Source organism: Drosophila elegans, unplaced genomic scaffold (genome assembly GCF_018152505.1).
Source record: "Drosophila elegans isolate 14027-0461.03 unplaced genomic scaffold, ASM1815250v1 contig_183, whole genome shotgun sequence".
Taxonomy (NCBI): domain Eukaryota; kingdom Metazoa; phylum Arthropoda; class Insecta; order Diptera; family Drosophilidae; genus Drosophila; species Drosophila elegans.
Genome location: NW_024545550.1, coordinates 5,386,146 through 5,399,980, shown reverse-complemented (window position 1 = coordinate 5,399,980; position 13,835 = coordinate 5,386,146). Strand labels below are relative to the sequence as shown.

General features: G+C 38.7%; 2 protein-coding genes across 4 annotated transcripts; one reads left to right on the top strand and one right to left on the bottom strand.

Moving 5' to 3' along the window:
• Positions 1-207: 207 nt before the first annotated feature.
• On the bottom strand, positions 208-9,757 carry LOC121466868. 3 transcript variants are annotated; one of them, XM_041707637.1, is made up of 3 exons: positions 9,553-9,757; positions 8,665-8,931; positions 208-465 (listed from the first exon to the last, which is right to left on the bottom strand). In XM_041707637.1, exon 3 carries the CDS (start codon positions 371-373, stop codon positions 212-214), a length of 162 nt encoding a protein of 53 aa, XP_041563571.1. In that variant the 5' UTR covers positions 374-465; positions 8,665-8,931; positions 9,553-9,757; the 3' UTR covers positions 208-211. The 3 variants fall into 3 exon arrangements, with proteins under 3 accessions (XP_041563571.1, XP_041563572.1, XP_041563570.1); XM_041707638.1 differs by having other exon boundaries at positions 9,581-9,757; XM_041707636.1 differs by having other exon boundaries at positions 8,665-9,757.
• On the top strand, positions 1,482-3,843 carry LOC108143411 (purine nucleoside phosphorylase). Its single transcript, XM_017267802.2, has one exon. The coding sequence runs from the start codon at positions 2,796-2,798 to the stop codon at positions 3,798-3,800; it is 1,005 nt and encodes a 334-aa protein (XP_017123291.1). The 5' UTR covers positions 1,482-2,795; the 3' UTR covers positions 3,801-3,843.
• Positions 9,758-13,835: the final 4,078 nt, after the last annotated feature.

Here is a 13,835-nt window from a genome sequence, read left to right as displayed (position 1 = left end):
GACGCTAAACTGGAAATGCACCAAAGGAGGAGGCTCGTCCGCGGATCGGTTTAAAGCCAAACCAGATTTTCTCTTCTCGGCTTATTGGCGGCTGTTCAGGGTCTCCAGCTTTTGATTTTGTCAGGGCAGTTAAAGTGGGTTTTTGGGCGAAAAAATCAGCTATCTTCGGTGGGCTGAGCTACTGCTAGTGGCTTTCTTTCGCTTCCCAATACTAGCCAAGTATCCGAGGTCGCGGATTGTGATTCAAGCACTTGTACGTATGGCTGTGTATCCTCAGTACGTTCTTCTCATCAATAACTGCGGTTCCTTGACTCGAGTGACAAAAGCATTGGCAGTTGGTGCTGTTGATGCTGATCTTGTTTTTGGTTTTCATTTGTCGATTTGGGCACGATGACCTTTCCACTTTGCACTTGGCAATTTTCCCGCCGGAATCTCAGTTGATTTCGATGGTTTTACTTTTGTTAACTGCGGAAGAGAAAGAGAGAAGAGGTCGTTAGCCAATGGTGATCTTTATATCATATCATATCATATCATATCATATCAGCTTCCCACAGCAACAACTCGTTTTGCCGCTCAAATCTTCTTCGCGAACTTCAATTAGCATTCAAATGCCAGTCAAAATATTCAGCTTTTGGTTGCTTTCGTTTTTTCTTTTTTTTTTTTTTTTTTTTTTTTGTTTTTCTGTGAACATTTGGCCCGGGTACGAGTGTGTAGCCTACACAGACAGCGTCAAAATCGCGCAATGCCAAAAATTAAAAAGCAAACATCGAGCACAAAGCGAAACGCAGCAAAAAATTGGTAAACAAACAGCGGAGGGCTGCAGGAAATGAAAATGGAACTGGGAATGGTTAAAACGAGTTTGCTCCTCTTCCTGGGGCAAGGTGAGAGTCCGACAAAAAGTATAAAATAATGGCAATAATGGAGCGACGAGGTAAATGTGAAACCGAAATTAATATCAACTGCAAACAGCGCATTTTTGGCAGCCAGACGCAAAGTGACAAACAAATAGCCACGGCAACAGCAGCGGCAAACCAAACAAAACAAAACAAAACACAACACGGGGAAAAAAAACGGAAAATGGGGAAACAGATACAAACAAAGAAACAAGCCAAACAATGGGCACAACAATCCGAAACAAGGCATTCAGCGGAATAAACAAATAGAGAGCAGGGAATTGGGCTGGGAAAACAGATGATAGAGTTACAAGCCTGGATAATCTTTTGCGGTTTTTGGCCCCGCAACGAGGCAATCGAGACATCGTCATCAAAGCGAATTATGTAAACGTGACTCTGACATTGTAGGTGGCTGCACTGGAATAACAATCAAATCAAGAAAAACAATTAACAAAGGCTGCTTTTGTAACCCAACCAAGTTGGCGCGCACTCAAATAACATAAACAACGTTACAAAGTTTCCTATTAATAATATTTTATTATCGACAAAGTCATGAGCATACTAAACGCTTCACCGATTCAAAATCTCTCAAAGTCACACAAATCGGCTGCGAACAGCTGGGCACTGGATTCGTTGACAAATGCGACTGTATTAACATGGATGAGGCAAAGTTGTCACTGATTTGCCCAACTAATTAGCAAAAATATTGATTCTAAACTCGGCCTACTCCAGTCTATACCAGCACACTCCAGACTGTCGATGCACAGAAAGAAAATACAAATTTTTTGTTTGTTCTTCTACCTCTTATTTCATAAAGATAAATCGATAAACATATTGTCTTTTATTTCTGGACCTATATGTATTCAAAAACTAAAGAAGGGATATTCATCGGATATTTTTGAAATTTTCTCTCCGTGCTTCTCAGCTTCATCTCAGTCTCGTCTTGAGGGTCTTGTTTATCGTCGGCTATGTATGGACGTATTTAATTTATCCACTCACTCCACTGGCATCGTGGAATATACTATGGATGCTGTAAACGAACTCTGGCACGAAGTGACATTGAACGCCGTCCACAATAGCCAACTGTCGGGGCGTTGACGATGTGCCGCCATGCGTATGAGCGTTATTATCACGTATACGCATGGTAAACATGTTAAACAACATCTTTCCCATCCTTTTGGGGGCGCAATATGGGCGTGCCCGAAACCCGAAAAACACTTTTTGCTTCTGTGTACATAAATAAATTCAATCTTGCCACTGGCTTATAAGGGCTTACGGATTTTGATTTAATTTTAGCGAATGCAAAACACGAAAATTAACAAAAAACTTACCCATTAAATTGTATATTATATATTTGTTAGGGACAAAGGACGAAAATTTCATACTTTTTTTGAGGAAACGTGAAATTAATCGGTTTACGATTAAAATAATTAACCAAAGAGATTCTGTAACTAGAGTAATACTGATACGTAAACGACAAAATAAGAGCGAATGTGACTCAAAAATATGCAAAATTAAATCCATTCGTCCTTAATTTGTTTGGTAGTAGTCTTGCCAACCAAACTTCATCCGACAATGCACAGCTGGAGTTCGGAATGCATCAACCAGGCATTTTACAGACGTCATGCCGTCTCTTTGTGCCTTTGTATTTCAGTCAGACTATGCCTTTTTTTTTATTTTTCGCATTATTCGACTCACACTTCCACAGGATTAATTAAGGTATGACTTAAAAGGCATTGTCATCTGCTTACATAAATAATAATAATGGAACTAAATTAAAAATTGAAAGCACCCACATTCTATGCCTTAAAAGTCATAATATACATTTTGTTTTACAACTCCTTGGTGGTAGATAGAAAATTCCAAATTTGCCGCCAATTTGGTGACCTCAACTTGGCCATAATGTGTAACATCGACTGCTGCTCGGGCCGGTCACCAATTGCCAAGCGAATGGCGGCCCGTCGGCTTTTGCAGCTGCAGGAGGAGGAGGAACGCAGGAAGCCCAAGCTGGTGATCCCGACGCCCCAGAGCCTGTTCTACCCCTACGAAGAAGTGGAGGCCATGTCTCAATATATCATAGAAACCAGTCACATTCGTCCGAAATACGGTTTGATTTGCGGCAGCTTCCTGGGCTCGATGATCTCCCTGGTGGAGCAACCGGTGGTCATTCCCTTCGCGGATATCCCCAACTTTCCCGCCGGCATTGAGGCAAATGATAGCCTCGTTGTGGGCAACGTGATGGGTGCTCCCATTATCGCTTTGGTCAATCGGTTCCACTCCTGCGATGGCTACAATCTGGCCACCTGTTCGCTGCCCGTTCGCGTGATGCAGTTGTGCGGGGTCAAGACCATCATGCTGACCTCCAGGGCAGCTGCTGTGAATCAACAATACGGCCTGGGCGATATTATGCTGATCGAAGACCACATCAATGTAGTGGGCATGATGGATCAGACCTCGCTGGAGGGGCCAAGTGATCCGCGATTTGGCAGTCGACCCTTCTCGATGGTCGACTCCTACGACAAGGACCTGCTGGCGATGGGTCTCGACATTGGCCGGGAGATTGGCTTGAACAAATTCCTGCACCGTGGCGTCTACGCCTGCCTGGGTGGTCCTGCCAATGAAACTTTGGCCGAGGAGCGAGCACTGCGAACAATGGGTGTGGATGCCGTGGGCATGTCCTTGTTGCCCGAAGTTATAGCCGCCCGGCATGGTGGCCTGAAAATCTTCTCCTTTGTCATAATCAGTTGGGCGGCCAACGATAAGCCCGCTGAGGAAGGTGACAAAGACGCAGATCACAGATCATCAAGGACCGAGGATAAGGAACCGATGGAGGTCTCACCGCTAAGAGTGCAAGCCTGTTGCGATTTGATTGGTCGCCTACTCTACGATATGCACCAAGAGCGCTGACGATCGATTCGTCCCGTCCCGAAAATAGATTTCTTGAAGCCCCCGCCTTATTTATCTATTTTTTTTGTTTTGTTTTTTTTTTTTTTTTGTTGTTGTTCTGTTGCAGCAAGTGTGTTGCCAACGCGGAAATAGTGACAGGTGCAGCTGTTGCCGCAAAAGAAGAGTTGTGACGCGGGGCACAAGCGTGATGTGAGTTGGGAAACGTGAGGTGCGAGTGTGCCCGGTGTCAAGCTGTCTAATGGACGGCCCAAATGGCCAGCAATAAAAAGCGTAAAGTGCTTGGATCGCAGCACACTGGCCGTATACGTAATGTGCTCGCTTAGGTGGCCGAAATGTACAATTTTAGCCATCTGTAAATTACATTTTATGGCAATTAGCAAGGAATGAAACCCGAACTACATTGTTGCTTTGAGGCAACACATTTATTTTGGCATGCAGAGAAGGTAAACTTTGGTGGAAAACACATTAAATCTATCTATTATATTAAGACTACACCTAAAAGCATTTCCTATTTTTACTAAAGTCCAAATATATTTTATTGATTTTATGTTGAAAAATAATGTCAACAAAAAAAACTATAAATTTTGCAAGTCCCTTAATTTTTTATCTCAATAAAAATTATCCACAAATTTAAAAAATAGTTTTTCAAATTTTCAAACTAAAAAGAAAAGTTCAGAAATTCGAAATAAATAAATAAATATACCAAAATCTATCTAAAGTCTGTCAGCAAACAATAAAATTATACTCTTATTTGTATTCTAAATATACAGGTCATTAAAACCCTTATCATTTTTTTCAACACTTATTTTTCACGTATTTATTGCATTACAATAACAATCCCCATTGTCAACAAGCTAGGAAGTTACAATGGAAATTGCACGCTATATATTTCTTTCAACCAACTTGCCGCAGTTTAGCCTTATTTTGTAACGACAATTACAAACTTGCGCTGCGACTTCTTCTTTGTTCGTCATTGTTGCTAATTTTATTATTTGCCATTGTGGCGGTGCAGTAGCAATCGGGTAATGCGATGTGATGCGATGCGATGCGATGCGATGACGAACAACGTTTGCGCTCGCTTATTGACGCTGATTGCTCAGATATAAGTGCATATATAGGGGGGCAGCGATAGCCACGAGCTGTTTGCCTCGCAACTTGTATTTTACGTTTGCTCGTTCTGTTTTTTGTTTTTGTTTTTGTTTTTATTTTTGTTTTTTTTTCTGTTTTTTAGCTGCGCGATCACAGGCTAGAAAGCGAGATTTTCCCCGGTTTGCACCGATTTCCCTCGATTGAGATTTGTGCGGCTCGCTCAATGTTTCGGCCTGTGGCATTACGCTAATGAGTTATTCGCGGCCAGTTCGTTGACACCATGCGATGCGATGTGCTTATTGAAAACGCGTTGGAAAACTGAACTGAACTGAACTGAACTAAATGCAATTTGCCACCAGTTCTGACTGCGTTAAATTCCTATCGCTCTGTGGCTTCTTTGGGCCAGTTCAGTGCACTGGCATTACAATTTAATTTTAAATATCAAAAACATTCGGGGCATTTGTGCGTGAATAACAGCGTGCCAACAATTGCGGTGCCAGCTGATTCACAGATGCATATCTGAATAGATACAAAGATACTAAGATACGTAGATACATAGTTTTGGCATTTCAATTGCCGCTGGGTGCAACATCTGCCCGTTGGCTTGGCAATTTAATCGTCAACAGGGTTCTGATCTGCGGCTGACGCAATTTAAATGGCAAGCAGATGCCGACCAATCTGCGAAAAATGCGTCCAATGCTCAATCAACTGACACAGCAAACAAATGCTAATTATAATGACAAGAGATGCAAGTAATGGTTAAGAAGTCCATTTCAATTCTGTAATTTTAAAAGCAAAAACCATTACAATTATATTGAAATGCAGTTGTCAAAAATATTTAAATCATACCATAATTGGATTTGTATCCCATTTGATTCAATTAATTATTGGAGAAATAATTCAAAAATTTATTATTTTGTGGGAAATAATATTTTCGCACAAAAAAATAGCATTTTCATTGTAATATTGATTTGTTGATACCCATTCCACGCAGCGGCAATTATTGCACGGCAAATCTGGTATTATTATACAATTGTCGACTGTTGCTAGGTCTAATCATCTCCCACCATAAACAATATTTTAAGATTAGATTTTTTCATATATTAACATGACTAAAATCGACCCAATCAATTTTTATTAAGTCTGCTGATATACCCACAAACTAGGTGTTGTTTTTGCCTTTCTCATTTATTACTCGTTAAAATAAATTGAAGAGTTTGCTTGTAACAAGCAGCTGCAAATGTGAAATTTAAATTTTTCTCTATTCCACTAAATTGAAATTATTGAAATATAGTTAATAATAAACTAAAGTAAAGATACAAGAAAATGCAAAATCATTAGGAACAGAGAAAGTTTTCCGCTTGGATTGAATAACCTTTAGCTGTAGAACAAACGGAATATTCGTTTCTGTTGCTGGGCTTGAAGCGTAGGAAAATCGACATGGTAATTGCTCAGTTTGTGTGTGACTACTTGTAATAAGGAAAACTAGAAAATTGCACAAAATAAACGGCAAACCAACTAAGACGGACTGTGTTGCAGCTTGCGTTGTTGCTGCTGCTGGTGCTCCGGCTGGTGTTGGTGTTGCGTTTTCTGTTGTTGCTGCTGCTGAAAGTTCAGTAACCTCGTTTTGCGCCCATAGAAGTGACTATAATTTAAGCAGCAGTCGTAGTGCAAGTAGTGCACAGAAAACAAATAAAGCTATTTTAAAACTGTATGCTCTATTTACTTTAAGTTTTGCGGCTAGTAAATAAATTCTTATTTAAATATTTAAATTAAAGCTTTAGTTATTCGAATTAATACATTTTAAAAGTAAATTTTGGACCGTTAATATTCTAAATCTTAAATTATGTTGATCAACTTTAACTAAATACTTTTTGTCTTTCGTTCAAACACATAACCATTTTTAGATAAAAGACATAGGCTCCAGTTTTTCTTTCCGTGAAACTGCTTTCAAAATGGGCTTATGGGCTTAAATAGACAAAGGTCACTTAAAGGGTTTTTGGTCCTGTATTAAATTCAAAATTTTGATTGCGGGAAATATTGCATAACGTTTCAGTTTACCGCTCGAAAGCCGCTTAAAATTAATAGCAACATTGATGGGAAACACATATCAATTGCCCTCTCTGTCGCCGGTTCAAGTGATTTCCCATCACACACACAACACTGGCCAACAAGCACAGGGAACCAGCAATCTTAATGCGCCTGGCAACAGCGAAACAACAGCAACTTCAGCGGGCCCGCGAGCAACAGTTGCTCGAATGCACTGTGTGCGTGAGTATCTGTGTGTAGAGTGGCCGTGTGTGAAGTATCTGTGTGTCAGCGCGTCGACATAGCAACCGTTTATCATAATTGGCATTAACTGCCAACCATTCCTCAATTCTTTTCGGCTCGAAGCATTACGTATACGCCGTGATGGTATTAAAAATAATTCACTTCGGAACAAGGGCTTTAATTTAAAGGATCAGCATTTTATTATTTTGTTTTCTGTTGTTTTTGTATCAATTGTATTGTTTTCGCATTCGCGAATGTATGTCCAAAAATACCATGTCATGTACATCCTACTAATGAAATATATTTAACAAACCAATCAACATATGTGTTTATTAGCAAGATTCTATATTGTTCGTGTGATTACTTAAGTTTAAAAGACAGTATAAGGGGAAGATGGTAAAGCAGTAACAGAAGTATGATGAAATAAGCCAGACAAATGAATAATGGAAGCGGTAAACAACCGAAAGCAACCAAATGAACAAATGCCTTCAGCAATTTACCGAAAACTGCTGTATGAAGCAAATGACTGGGGCAAAAAGAGAGGGAGAAACGCTCACCGAACATGCTGCTTAATTTAGATTCTCGTGCGGTAGGTCAAGTGCCAATTTCCTCAACTCGAAAATGTGTGGCCAAAGCAAATCAAAGCCTGTTAAAATTGAATAAGAAACACTCAACCCCACTCGACTGTCTTCCATTTCTTTACACTTTTGGCTGCGCCAAATCGAACTTTTTTTGGCCCAAAACCTGTTGCTACCGTGACAGCCAGTCAATCCGAAAAGTCCCTGGCCCTGGGGATTGGACTGAAAACTCGAGGAGAAATACTGGCCAACTAACCGCAGACCTCACATATGACATCTGCCAATGCTTTTTGCGGACTTTCGGATGCGGTACTCCGAACTAATGCCAGCAAATTGAAACAGAATCTGCAAGTAAGCTGCCAACCAGTACCGGCTTTATGCACAGGCAAAAATAGCCAGCAACATTTTAGTCTAATAATAGCATTAATAAATTTCAAATTTATAGTTTTATTAAATAAGATTATAGTTTGATATTTGTGTACAATTTTAGACCATATAACATTTGAAATATTACAAAAAAAAATTTTTATAAAAAAGGAAGTACATTTTTGTAAAGTTTCTGAAAATTAAATTATTTTATTTTCAATACTTTCACTTTTAAAAATTCGGCTTAGGGCTAAAACATTTTTCAAAGTTGACCAAACTAGAAAATAGTTTCAAATTTTTTTCCGGTGTTTCCAATATTTAGCAAACATTTTTTCGTGTTTTCCTGTTTTTTGCCAACATTTTTGCCCTTCAAGCTCTAATGGAACAATCCTTTTGGCCTAAAAGCCTCTTACTGACATCCGAAAGTACTTTTTTAACGACAAGATGCGCCCATAAAGGTTGTTTGAAAATAGTTCAGTAATGGGAATTATTTTTATGTCAGGAGTGCAAAAAAATAAAGACTTTTGAGATATTTTTACAGATTGAATTTTGAGACTTACCCGTTTGTTCTCCGTATTAAAACTCTCTTCATAGACTTAAACGCGATAATTGTAATCTCTTTAAATTTCGGTTCATTTGATTAAGAGACTGGGAGGAAGTGCGCTCACCGTTATTTTTCTTTTTCTGTTTGTCTTTTAAACCGCTTTAGAGTGAGTTCTTTCTCTCCCTTGTTTTCTGATAACACATAACATTTATTAACTAATTGTAGTCTGTTTTCCCTTGGGAATCGACGAAGAGGTTGGGGTCCAAACATAAAACACGAACAACTGTGGATGAAATATTGTTTTGATCAAAAAAGCAATTTTGAAATGAAAAGCTAGCGAAAGAAATAGTTGTGCGGGTGTGAAGCGACATGGGATTTCGCTCGAATTCATAAATAATTCTTGGCCGATTTTTTGATTTATGCTCTTGCCCACTCATTAATTATGTAAGTCAAACGAAATTTCCCCCAAAACGATTGCATTTGGCGCGAAAGCATAGACAACGGCAAACACAGATAACAATAATAGTTTATATTTAAATTTGAACCGCGGCAGCAGCAACAACAATGGCCAGCATCGTTTAATTTGTTTACGCGGCTCGAGTTCGTTGTTATTCGTCTATGAGGCCAATCTAATTTATGCTCTTGCCTTGTTGTTGTTTCAGTTTCAGTTTTGGTTTTGATTTTTTAGTTTGTTTTTTCGGATTGAGTTGCTTTTTTTTTATTTTGCTTTATTGGCAGTTGCTTTTGCAAGAAATTTCTGTAGTAATTTTCCATGCAATAACAATGATTTTTGCTTTTTTTGTCAGTTTGTTTTTTTTTATTTTTGGCGCTATCTTTGACGCCTGCATTTGCCGTCTTGTTTTGTTCTTTCTTGTGTTAGCACACGTAACGTAAAGAAAATTACCAGAACTAACAAAATAATAAGAACGAACCGAAAGGGTAAACAAAATAAAAACGCTTATCCGATGTTTTTCGGAGTTTTCTGATTTTCCGCGATCTTCCGCTGCGTGTGGTGCGAGAGGGGATATCGGTCGTTTGTTATCGTATTTTTCTGTGGCGGCTATCTAGCTAGCCGGACAACCGAACGCGGCCAGCGACAAACTTAAAATGAAACGAAACGAAACAGCCGAAATCCACTGCCGATACAGCTGGTATCGCAGCCCCCAGTGCAACAACAACAGCTGACGCCGACAGAGAGCCAAAGAGCACTCGGCACAGCACACTGGGGAAAATAACATTAATAATAAATAATACTTTTAACTCCAACTAATCGCACAGAAACCTCTGGAGCCTAAAAGGTTCTTACAACAATGTCAATAAATAAAAACAGATATTTTAGTAGTTAATAAATTTCTGAGGGCATCACATACCGTTTGGGCTTGGTTCGGTTATACAATATATTCAATTTTTTTTTGTTTTCAAATTCGTATAAAACGTCGTCTTTCAAAATTATTTAATTAATTAAAACAGCTATTTTGTTAGATACTTTAAGAGACCTTTTAAAGGTGATTTGATATGTGGATTTTAGTAGTAATTGAATATCACGACGAATTTTTCGATTTAAATTATTTTTATTTTCTGTGTAAGCTTATTACAAGCAAGTGAGTGAGAGAAAGAGAGTGCGGGAGAGGGAGTGTTTGGGACAAAGAGAGCATACTTAGCAGCAACAGGCAGACAACAGTTGAATTGGTTGGTGGGGGCGCTGGCGGTGGAGGGGGGAGTGGCTCACTAGGCGCATGAGAGACGTTTGCTTGACTTTTTGTTGCTTCTGTTTTGAGGCTCTTGTTGTTATTGCCGTTGCTTTGTTGCATCTACTTTGTTGCTGTTGTCAAGGGTTACTCTGCATGCAATACCCTACAACAAAATACGATCAAGCATGCGCGGGAAAAAAAACAGGATGGTATGGTTAAAAAATATTTTTTTAAGACGCCCTTATTCCCCATCAACAGCCTAAACATGGAGCCGCCACTGTGATCGGATTAAATACGTTTCCTTGCTACTCTAAAGTAATTAGTGAGATTTTCCTTTTTTAATTTTTCGATAGGATACATAATATACATATATATTTTATCTGCTTATCATGGCCTAATGAATATAAATTTTCATCAACAAATTAATAAAAATAACATTCTTATAGATATTTTTAATATTTTAATGTGTAATCATAACATCCGGAATTCATCATAGCATACTTTTAACAACCATATTTTTTACAACCATTGGAATTTGAGTGTTATATTTTTAGTCTATGATAGATATATATAAAAATGAAGTATTTAACTATTTAATTATTTAAGTATTTCGTTACAGAGTACTCTTAAGACCTTATAGACCTAATCAAAATGTACAGTTGCTTTTCTGTGTTTGCTGTCTCTTCGGTTCATATATAAATTTTTTGTTCAACATATGTGAAGAGCACATGGAATAGGCAACAATAACAACCATTGACAACGAAGCGACAACAACGACGCTTCAAATGATTGAACTCTTAAATGGCTGAGGCCTATAAAACTGGGTGTGAGTGTGTGCGTCGCAGTGTTGGTGGATGCAAATGTATACGCAGTTATCAACACTTTTTAGTCGCTCGCCCTCCTATCTGGCCCCCTTTCACTATTCCGCCCCCCTCTCGCTATTTCTAGCGAGTCAACACAGAGCAAGCAAAGTAAAGCAAAGGTCCACAGTCGAAATTCCGTAACTCGAACTCACTAAAAGATTGATGTCGGAAAACATGCTCTGAAAAACAGACCTTCTTTTTTTAATATACCTTTATAAAATATTTTAACCTCTAAAAATCTCTGTGGAACCTCTGAAAAAAAATAAATTGGAGAGTACCGCTGTCTTTTAAGCTGTTAACCATACTGGTTAAACCCCATTTTTAGATTCTTAGAGGAGACATAATAGTTTAACTTATAATCAGCTAATAAGAGTATTTTGTTTTAAACTAAGAGGATTCAATGTATCGATTTGGGATACTCGAATATTCCATATAAAGAATATCCACTGTTTATCAAGCTCGTCAAAAGATTTCATAGAGACATGGCCCTGGCTTTGTTTACTCTATAGAGACATTTTCCGGCTCTACAACTCTCCGTATCCGCCCAACCCCACCCATGCCCCATCCTTTTCTTACTCTTAAAGTATCATGCGAATTCAGTAAGAGGCGTCGATAAATAAAGTGCCCGTCCCCATTTTTATTTTATAGCTAAATCGTGAGACAATAAAATGCAAAAGAAATGAATGCGAGGGGAAATGAAATTAATAAGCACTCGAGTGCAAAGTACTGTTCGCCACTATTATAGGCCGAATGCTGAGGATTTGCATTAAGGCAGGGAAAACGCTTATCAGTAATGGGAGCAACAGCAGCAGCGGCCTGATAACAGGGCTGATACCGAAATACAATCGTTGTGGCCGTGTGCGTGCGCCTAGAGATTATTATTATTATTGATTAATAAACAATTTTCTCACTCACACAGAAAATAGCTTAAAGCTAGAGGCTGTACGTACATATATACATTATACATACAGACATACATATGTACGGCTGTGTGTCCGCAAAAAGCGACGCGACCGATAAGGAATGACCGATTTAGTTCTATAGTTCATAGAGCGATACCCAACATCAGACTCGATTGACCCACAAAGATGAATGTGACAAACATGAAAGGCATATGTTCACACTCATATTTGTACCGGGGTCCAAGACAAACAACACAAATACAAAAATAGTAGAGCAATGTGGGGTATGACTTGCCGAATTCCGTAAGGCGCTGTTTCAAAGCCAGGTTTTTAATGGATAATATTAAAATTATTTTACAATTCGTGGCTAATAACTTTTGGAGTTATCCTACTGACTTTCCCAAATTATCTTAAATATTATATTCTAATAAAGGCAACAAGTATTAATATGAAAAATCATTCTCGATTGATTCTAATAACTCATGTATTTAATTCTGTCCAGAAATACGATAGTTTCATTTCACTTTTTGAGAGAATTTAAGTTATGGCAAATGTGTGAAGATGTGCAAGTGCACATTCAACTAATTTTCAATTTGAACTCTTGGCAGAATTATTTGAAACACATCAGTACACCGCTGCTATGCAACAAATATTAATTTTACTTACTGAGTTCTGCAATTAGGAAAGTAAATTGCGCTTGGCTTCTACAATTACTAAATTAAATTACTGGGTAAAGACTTTAAACTTGGGTAAAGACTTTAAACGTAGTTTAAGACATTTGTATGTTAAATATTTCACAGTGACACAAACTGTTGTATTGAAACGAAAACGAATATTTGAAATATTTATTCGCTTTTGCAAAACGGGTTATTAAATTCCGATTCGCACAGCACCCCCGGCTAAATACCTGTAAATCTCTTTTTATTTTAAGTTTTTCCCTGTTTGGATAATTGCTGGAATATCAGTGTTTCAACTGGCTGAATGGACTGGTAAATTGCGAGGAAAGAGCGACAGCAGCTCACTCATGCCAACTTTTTCCCTTTTTTTTTGGCAAACACGGTGCAAAAGACACAATTAACAAAACGTTAAAAAACCGTGTAACACAAAAAAAAAATTCGAATCCGTCGGTATACATTTAATTGCCCCGTGGATCCTGAAAGGATGTGGGCTCGGTGGTGTGGTTGCGACTGCGACCATATCACTTGTAACCCGATAAACGAGCTGCGTTTGCATGAGCACACCGGCGACCCTTTCACCTGGATTGTGTTACATCGTTTGCCCTTAGCAAATACATCTCAGCGATGCGTCAAACCGCCAGTGCGGCCCAACCCGCCCACTCAGTGCACCACAACCCACTATTTGCTATTCCGATGACGACGTTAATCTGCCTCGCAAATTGGCCATGAGTTGATTGGTTTTTTACCTGTTGCGCTCTCCCACCTGCAATTTATGTTGGTACCTTTGCCCCGGGGATTTGAGTCGAATCAAAGCTTTCAATGCATTGAAGTGCAGCTAATTACTTCATGTATGTATGTTATGTTCAAATCCGCCCACAGGCCTAATAACGTCTATCAAAGTCAGAAACATTATTTTGAAAAATGAGTAGATAATTATAATCAATAGTAAAGGAATGTAGCTTCCCTATGTACTTCCCTATGTACATTTCTATCCTTACTTATAAATATGTTTGCACTCCAATTTTCAGATTGAGTGCTGTCTTTTTTAAAGACG

Coding starts and splice junctions, on each gene's coding strand:
- LOC121466868 (XM_041707636.1), bottom strand. CDS start 373: ATGAAAACCAAAAACAAGATCAGCATCAACAGCACCAACTGCCAATGC.
- LOC108143411 (XM_017267802.2), top strand. CDS start 2,796: ATGTGTAACATCGACTGCTGCTCGGGCCGGTCACCAATTGCCAAGCGA.